This window comes from Galendromus occidentalis, unplaced genomic scaffold (assembly GCF_000255335.2).
Source record: "Galendromus occidentalis unplaced genomic scaffold, Mocc_1.1 scf7180000076500, whole genome shotgun sequence".
Lineage (NCBI taxonomy): Eukaryota > Metazoa > Arthropoda > Arachnida > Mesostigmata > Phytoseiidae > Galendromus > Galendromus occidentalis.
The window spans coordinates 445,673-454,991 of NW_003804489.1; the positions used below are offsets into that span (position 1 = coordinate 445,673).

The window sequence follows — 9,319 nt, forward strand, 5'->3', positions numbered from 1 at the left end:
TCCCCCCCCCCCCCCCCCTCCCAAGGTTCCCGAATTCAAGTTCCTCAGAGGTTCTGAGCTTAATTTTTATTCATAGAAACTATTTGGTAGAGCCAAACGTCGCTTACCGGCTTCCACGTGGACGTCTCGACTGCCGAGCGTACCGTGCTCGTTTTGAGCCACGCATCGGTACGTGGTCGTATGCACTTCTGGTCGAAAGTTCTTCGGGTCGAACGGCCGGAACACTAGCGATCCGTCGCTACGAACGTATCGGAGGCCGTCCGACGTTTCGGAAATGATTTCGCCATCTGCTTTCTGCCAAATAATGATCGGCGGAGGGGATCCACCCGCGTTACACGTAACCACGACTCCCGCGGTGTTCAGAAAATGAACATCGTTGGGTGGTTCATTGAGGAAGTATAACGGGAGCCTTCGGACCTCTGAAAGAGAAATTCATTGATTACTATCGTCGTCCCTTCGGGAAATCATTCCATATCATGCTTAGAGCGGTTCGCAAACAAGTCTGCATATTTCCATATGCGAGAAATGTTTAATAAATTCCCAGCGTCGATATGATTATTCCGGACGTTAAGATTGATGGACAGCCTACAAATTAATCAGGAGAGATTGAAAGCATCGAGTCTGCGAACTCCGATGTGGCTCCCTGCCTGCATGAGGTAAACGCTGTAAAATCAATCTTTACAAAAAAAGTGAAACGTCGAACGTTTCATCCAGGCCGAGTCATCAGCGCACGATCAGTCATCTAACGCGTCGAGACAAAGTGGAGAGAAAAAGGCTGCCGAGCGGCCTGACCACCTCGCAAAATTGTGCATGGGGAGCTCCGCGGTCGATCTGATGAACTGCAAGCAGAGGCTCTCAGAAGGACATCCCCCGTTTCGTCCCCTGAATTCGACGAGAAGACCGCAGAGCAGCGGTCGAAGACCATGAAGGGAGATGAGGAACGATGATATTCTACGCAATTACCGAAGCAGGAGTCAAGGCTGACCGAATTTAATGAGAACGACAAGGGCTGCTCGCTCCAACTCCATGTCGAGACTCAGGCGCAGCGCTCTCGGTAGGTGTTGGGGGGGAACGCCGAGAGGGACATCGGATGAATGAAATATGGAATGCAGAAATTAAATACGCGACTCTGGCCTTAGCCCTCTGCCGGAACATGATATGTATGTCCTCCAATTAGTAAATACGTCCAAGCAGGCGCGTTGTTTACCCGATGCTTGAAGATCTAAGCTCTGGAGGCTCCTCTGAATTTCCCGTTGTCGATCCAGTCTCTCCAAGAGTGAAGACAGTGGAATAAGGGAGAATAATGGGTGTGCCGTTTCGTCGGATTTCTCAGTCCGCTCGCTCCCTCGACGACTTTCAATAGGAGTGCTATATCAATTTTCGTAGGGGTCGCGAGCCCGTTTTCTCTGTCCCCACGGGTGAATGAATGACTCGCGAACGACTGAAGGTCCCTCATTCGGTGCTACAAGCCGTCTGCGCCGCTGCAACATCATCGGAGAATACAGATGCCGCTGAAGCTGCCAGTCGGGCAATGTCAACGACAGAAGCCGCAGGTGCCTCAAGAGATTGACGTATCCCCTTCCGTCTATACCCCCGCTCGAGTCGGGGGCCCCTCAGCTTATGCCCCGCAAACTCTACGCATGCACGTCAAGGTCGACGTGAGGGACATAAGCGAGTGAGCGACTAGGGAAAAGACTGTCAAAGGCTTTTGTTGTTGTTGCTGTTGCTGGTGCCCGTCCGCCGCCTGGCTTACCGCGAGCTTGCCAACGTCAGGCTGCCGTCGCCGCAGCCGAGAGTCCGTGAATACGTCGATGACGACGATGGGTAAGACGACAGAATATTTCGGCTGAAAATGGAAGCGCCGAATATGAGGAAACGGGAGAGGTGACGGAGGGAGTCCCGGAGTGGCTCGGCAAGGCTTCGTTGCGAGCGAAGCGAAAGCGGCGGCCACCATCGATACTGCCTGAGATATTTTCCCTCCCGAAGCGAAATTTCTTCCTGCGCTGTCGACATTCCCCTCGTTTCTTCTCCTTTCGCTCGGGCTCGCTCGCCTCCGCTCAAATAGGTTTTCTATGAACTTTTGGAATAGCAAGCTTCCACCGATGCAAAAACGTACAGAGAAAAAGCTTCCGTAGGCCGCTTTTCCCCTCGCCCGCTACACGGACCGACATCGAGGTAATAACATTAAAACACCCAACAGTTTTTCTTTGCCGCCCCATTGAACGTCCGGTATTGTAGAGCTAGTAGCTCGCACGCCGTCGGTCGGTCCGACTGACTAGCTGGCCGGTCGAACGACTGAAATTGCTTGCCTAACTTGGACTGGCGTGAAATCTTGGCGCCACGTCGATCGGCGACGGCTCAACATACTGGCGTATGCCGCCGTGTACGGTGCGTTCGATCCCCGTGAGAAGTGAGCGTAATTCCGGTCGCGTGTCCGGCCCGAGGCCACCGCCACGGAATTCTTCACGGTGGGGGGCTATCTCGGGCTCTGCCGGCCGAGCTCTGGAGCTGTCCGTTCACTCGTCCGCCCCGATGGTCAATACGATTGTGGACACTCATTTCAAGCTTCATTAAACTCTCACTGGGGAGATGTGCATGTTGATGAGACCTCACAGCGAACACGCATATTCAGTACCGCTGGTAGTATGGGGAAACGTTAGGGAATCAGGTCGCGTGGTGGTTCTCCGGTAGAAGGACACGGACCCTCTTCCTACGAAGATCGCAGCGGGTCACGGAGTGTCTATCAGCTTGCCGTGCAGGGAAGCGAAGCGAAGATCGATAGGTCTAGGCTCAGTTCAGAAGGATTCATTGAGTCAGGCTCGGAGAGGAGTGAATCATATTTCCCGGAGACGATATCGATCGGGTCCAGAACTCTCATCGATGCTTGGAATCAGCTAATCCCATGCGGAGAACCGTCGACGGAGATGGGGCGAGGGAGTTCCTCATTTGTTCGGATGATAGTTTGAGGCCGGCGAGCCGTATTCCATGACATTGGACGGGGCGACGCGTTTTCCGGAAGAGAAAGGACTCTGGGTCCGGAAAAAAAAAGAAATATGGCGGAAGAAGAAAAGGGGAAGGAGGTTGAGTTTTTTCCCTCTCGTAGACGAACGACAAAGAGCTAGCTCGGCACTTTATTCGACGGAAACGTACCCGGAGAAGAGGAGAGCCCATGCAAGAGTATATTCGAGAGTGATGGAGAGAGAGGCTCGAGTGGAGAGCGAAAGCCAGCGAGGAAGACAGAAGAGAGCAGGCGCCCGAGAAAAGGAAAATAATGTCGGTGAAAGAACTGTGGGCCTGCCCTAGACCGCGGGCAAATTCACGAAGTCGTACGTGAGACATGCATTGGGAAGGGAGGAAGGAAGAATAAGCTGGCGTCCTTGACAAGGCGTTTATCTCTTCACCGCATCATTGACTAATCCGTGCAGCGAGGAGCGCCTATTAACAATGCTCTGCATCCGCTATCCGTCCGCCATCTGTCTGTTAGGTCTTCGGGAGCCCCGCACCGGCGGCTGGAAGGCTTAAGGCTCCCTGGCCGAGTGTTACGCAGGCTCGGAGCCGGTCGGCCATGTGTCTTGGCAGCGCAATCCATTCAAACGCTTGCAAACTGTTGGGCTTTATCCTTCGGCTGCGCGAAAGGATGGTCGTTGGGAGAACTTGGGCACGAGCGGTCGACATCGACGAAACTTGTCAGGTCTGGAGGGCAGAGAGATACATAGAGTCGTTTGGTCCGACGCGTCGGGAGAAGTTTCCCGTAGACTCGTGCCGAGGTCGGTCGGCTGGCTGGCTCGGAGTAGAGGTTCCGGGTCAAATTTTGGCAGAAGCAATATTGGCTATCGACGGCCCCCGCGACTAATATCCTCGCTTAATGGAGTCTGGCGAGGCACCGCCGTTGGCTGCAAGGCAGTCGACCGCGCGTAGAGGGCACTCGACTCCCAGTGACCGGCCAGATTCAAACGAGGGAGAGCGAGAACTGACCCCACACGCGCCGAGACGTAAAACTCAAACAACGGATCGAGACTCGGCTGGGGCTGACCGAGACACCGGGAAAATGAAATCTAGAGGAGACCCCGCATAGTTCCCCACTCCAAGCCGCTGGAGCTCTCTCCTGTGAGCTTTTCGTGGGGATTCCCATCGCTTGTGATCGGTGGAGAATCGATAGCGGTGACGATGTACGGAGTCCCTGGCAGCCACCTGCTGACACCTGTTCCTAAGATCGAGTGGATCGCTCCGTTTGTCAGTCAGCAGCCCAGGCAGTAAGTCAGTCAGTCAGTAAGTCAGTCAGTCAGTAATTCACCGGAAGAATCAACCGTCAGGCGGTGGGTCTGTCGCTGCTTTCGCCGCTCCATGGGAGCCCTTGAGCTGAATATGGCGACAGCGGCTCCCGCTCCCTCCCCGCAGCGGACCCAGCGAGCAGGGATTCACGTATCTACAGAGATACATCCGTCAACAGTGTCCTGCTCAACTCTCTTCCTCACCTCACACCCCACCGGAGCCGACAGGAATTCGCGCATACATTCGGACCATCCATTCATCAGACGCTCATCCGGCTTTCAACGCGTCATGAAATCACGCGACAGGGATCACGTACGCACAAGCTTCGGCAAGCGACGAGCGGGAACGAGACCTCAGAGCAGCGGAGCTCTATCCGACGTGTAAAGAGCTCAGATTTCCAGGGGAATTCCAGAGTGATGATTGTGATCTCGTTCCAAGCCGTCGCTGCGCGATTAGAGGCGTCGGGGATACATAGATCGATCGGTTACGAGGTACGAGCAATACGTCCGAGCTCGTTTTCAAATCGCGGACACTGGGCTCGGATTAGTCTTCGTGGATCCGCCGTGGAAGACTTCATTAGGAAGCCAATGATGTCAGACGAACACGAGGGGTGAAGCTTCACTTCAAAGGGAAGGAGACCGTCGAAGGACGGAGCTGCTTGTGCGAAATGGCCCGTTTCATCGAGTCGGCCGCATGGAGAAGATACGAGGATGTGGGATTACGTAGGTATCAGCGAGCTTCGCCGCAGAATTTCGGAACGAAGGAATTGAGAAACAAGAGGGGACGGCGGAAGAAAGCCGTGATGAGGACTCTGACGAGGGCGACAAGATTGAATTCGTCGCACCGAGGATCGCAAAGTGGACCAGGAGCTGGGAATTCATGAGCGATTGCGCATGCGACAAGATTCCTCTCTACTAGAGGAGAATTCGGATGCGAGGTATGCCAAAATGGGAGTTTCTGTTGGAACGATTCGATCACTTGGTCAGTGTCTCTGACGAGACGAAGAGGATTCAAGCCGATCGTCGTTGCACCGAAGAGGCGAATGAAGAGAAGTGCTCTCGCTCGTGTTGAGAGATAGGATGGGTGAAGGGGTGAGGACAGACATTTGAAAGGCTGACCCTCTAGCCGGAAATGGTTATTATTAGAGTTCCTAAATTCCGGACATTTTCATTTTCCGACTCTCGAATAAGCATAGATTCGATTGCGGCATTCTTATTCTAGTCGTTCCCACATCGTCCGGCGACAGGGAAAACTCATCGGAGGCGATTCCCTCGTCGATGTAATCGTCGGTCTTGGCTCTTGCGGATTGGATAGATATGAAATGTCCGGAATTTAGGAACTCTAGTTATTATTTCCATTATTATGCAGCACGACTCGACGGGGAGAAGGGGTAGGGTCCAAGCCTCAGCCCTGTTCCCATCCATCAACCCTCGTTTGCCGAAATTCGACAGCGGTCACTTTGACACTCTGGAGTTTCTTGAGAGTGCGCCCAAAATCTTTGACCTCTCTTCCGAGTCGTCTTCTAAATCCTTTGGGATCTCTCTCTGGCTTCTCGGTTCCCTTCAGATATCGTCACAATTCCTCGGAGCTCGAGACTGTTCGGAACTTTCGGATTTTTGTTGCTGAAACTTCGCCGGTCCTCCTGCGCTCTCGCACCGATCCAACTTGCCCTGAGTTCAACGCAGCGGCTCATGCAGCCAATCGAGTTCGCGTGGCGTGAGCTCGCGTAATTCATCGTGAGTCGCCGTATGCATGAGGTCAGGATGTCGGGATATGTTCTTAGCTAGGTAAAAAGGTGAGGAAGAAGAGGAGATCGCCGAACCCGGACCGGGGAAACCGACGCACCCATCTACGTGGGTCCATTAAAATTTCGCACCCATTTGGGGAAACTGCGAACGAGAGCGCGGAGCTTGAGAGCTTATCGCCAATTATCTTCGACCTCTAGAACGCGATTTAATCTCAGAATAAAAACAAGCTGTCGGCCGATAAAACGTGGGGTTCGGCACGCGGTCAGACGGCCGTCGAGGAGGAGCCGACACCTCATAAGGATGATGTGAGCTTAATTTAATTAGGGCTGTTGTCTTATCTCCAAGAGATACACTGATTGCCGGAGAACAGACGCACGGAGGACCGGCCGACCGCCTGGTCGACGCCACAAACCACCAATTCCAGTGGATACAATAAGTCGATTCATTGAACGCCTACCAGAAGCGCATGATTCGACGTCCGATTCTTTCAGCCCGTTGCCGAGAGTCGTCGGTTGTGCATCCGAAATCCGAAATTATCGGGAAGCTCCGAGCGTGCCCACTTCATTTATTCAACGATTCTTCCCTTTTCGACCGGAGCCGAGTGAAGACGAGCTTGGAACGGTAGTTTGAACACACGACGTTGTACACGAGTCTGCCGCGCTTTATAATTCTACGAGCCGGGCGAGAGCGGCGGGACCGTCTGTCGAGGTCTCAGACACATCGTTTTACAGTCAACAGGGGACCATCGGGTCGTACGCGCAATGAAGTCGTCGACGTTCTCAACGGATGCTTGCCGAACAATACAATGAGTGCCTACAATAAACAGAACATTGCGAGTGCGTTGCTCTCGTGAAGACGAAAGATTCGTTCAGCTCTCGCGGGGGCTCCTCTATTCGTTTCCAAAGTGCATAGCGCGCGGTATCGAATGTTCAGACTCGATAACGTCCCGAGCTAGAGGAAAGCGGATTTTCCCAGAGATTATCGCTCTGACGTACCCGTCGTCTGCTGTTGTTGATGTCGTCTTCGTCGTCCCCCTTCGCTGTTGCTGACGCCGGAGTCTTGACTTCTGTCGCATACAGTATATCAATCCATATATAAATAGGAGCCCTAAAGCTCGCCGAATGCTCGACCAAGCGAAAAACTTTCGAAGGATTTTTGCTTCTTCCTCCGTTCGCTTCATAGAGGCCGGCTTCGTCCTTGCCTTTGAAGACTGCGTACGTCCTCTCACCCGGCGTCATCCGAGTTCCTTTCGGTTCGAAGTGTAAGGCTGAGATATAAAGGGTGCGGAGGAGGACTCTTGCAGAAGAAATTCGAACGACCTCCTGGTTAGGACGCCGATTGGAGGGATTTCAAAGACATGAACCGGAGACGAAAAAACTACGACACGACATCTCACGCGACGCGTATCGCTCCTCGTCGAATCCGTCGCGTTAGCTCTGAGGCCATGCAGTTCGGTACCCCAGCAGAGATCTCCGAAATGATTTTCATTCCATCGGGCATGATGTAATGTTTAGTCATTGTTTTCGTAGTAGGTACGTTCCCGAGATCACTCGTCATTCCCAGCAATCATTGCGCTTCGCTCAATTCGATTGAGACAGAAATATGTGCATGGGAGAAACGATGCGATGCTCAATGACTCGCGAGACGACTTTCCTCTCGATGTATTTGGCATTGATTGCATTTTTTCGCTGCGCTTTTCCTCACAACGTCGGCAAAGCCGCCCTAAAAGCCGGAGGTAGTTCGATTTGGAGGCCGTACGTCCTGGAAGCCCTCTCAGTCTCGCGGGTCGAAATAGCGCTCCGCTCAGAGCCGCCGAAAGCGAGACCAAAGTGACTGAGCTCGCTGGTAGGCAATCGAATCGGTCCGAATCGGATCGGCCGGGCTACGCCAATTCTACTTCGAAGCCAGAAGCGATCGTCAGTTCGGGCTTTTAATCGTGGAAACTAGTGGACTGGTTTGTCGTCGAGCGAGGGACCCAGACGAGTGGGCGGCCAAGCCGAGCGGCTCCTGTTCCGACTTTCCGCTCAGACGATTTCCACTTCGCAGCGATTGCTTCGGATGTCGTCCTGCTAGCCGTGCGAACCGAACAAAGCATTAGGTGCGACTGTAGCCTTTCTCAATGTTCCGATGCGTTACAATAATCTATGGCCCTCACGCCGAAGCGGGCCACTTTCGACACCGCACAATACACACAGTCGGTCGGTCAGCTCGACGGTCAGTCAGACGGTCAGGAAGTCGGTCAGGACGTCGGTCGTTCTTCCATACATGAATTCGATGAATACATACTCTCTGCACGCAATGTCAGGCAAGCACATCAGCTTGTTCGAGCGTGACGGACAACTGACACTCTTCGGAGGACGAGCTCGGTACCCGCTTCGAAGACCTCTTCAGAATCATCACGATAAGGTTGTGAGGGAGACGAGACAGAGAAAACGACGATAATAACGAGAGCTCGACCTCGTTTGGGACTTCCGGAGAAGCATCTAAAGCTTCGCGAGCGAATCGATTTGAGCCTTAAATGACTGACTCTGTGGGCCGAGGGACGACGGACCGACGATGACCACGTCGACGATGGATGAACGAATCAACTACCGCGAGCGTCACAAGGATTCGACGACGGAAAGGATGTGCTCCACAACGACTGCTGGGAACCTCGTCAGCCTCATCTCTATTCAAGGCCAGAAACATCTTCAGACCTCGAGGGGTTCTGTACATCTTAGCGCCCGAGGCTCGTAGTAATTAACAAAACTTTCGGTCGTCGTCATCGTCATCACCGGGGCTCTCACCACCTTTACCACCTCGGCGGTCCTTGTCCACGTCGGTCGCCGCGAGGGTTTTCCATTTCGGTTCGCTTTGGTCGGTCGGCCGATCGTCCGGGCTGCCACCGGTCCCAGTTGTCGAAGATTCGACTAGGGACCAATTGAAGTTCATGTGCGCCGTCGTCACACGCCGGTCTCAGGGTGGCATTCACTGCTCGCGGGTCACTAAAGCTGACATCTCTGGAGAAGGGAGCATTCTGAGTTTCTCAGGGAGTTCCTCAGGGAGCTCATGGATCCCCCAACGCTCCCCCCATCGCATCGTAAGAACTCGAATGGCTCTTTCCCGATCGATCATTGAGACTGACTAGGATCTTCAAAAGTTACGCGAGCGATCTGCTAATTCTTTTCGTGCTGATAACGCGCTTGCTTGTCCATGCGCGCTCCGCCGTCTACCTCGGCTGATCAGTCGAGTGACACGTTCGACCGAAATTCACCTCCCAACGAATCATGATCGAATCGATCTTCGCTTCCGAACGCTAC

The 9,319-nt window shown here is 53.5% G+C and overlaps 1 protein-coding gene across 1 annotated transcript in view; it reads right to left on the reverse strand.

Moving 5' to 3' along the window:
* The window catches only part of LOC108865228 (Down syndrome cell adhesion molecule-like protein Dscam2), a 145,887-nt gene extending 136,936 nt beyond the window's left edge, over positions 1–8,951 (reverse strand). The window contains exons 1-2 of the mRNA XM_029113264.1: positions 8,807–8,951; positions 108–419 (exon numbers count right to left, since the gene is read on the reverse strand). Of these exons, the coding sequence (XP_028969097.1) occupies positions 108–419; positions 8,807–8,951 (457 nt within the window). The remainder of the gene's footprint in view (positions 1–107; positions 420–8,806) is intronic.
* Between the last annotated feature and the right edge of the window lie 368 nt (positions 8,952–9,319).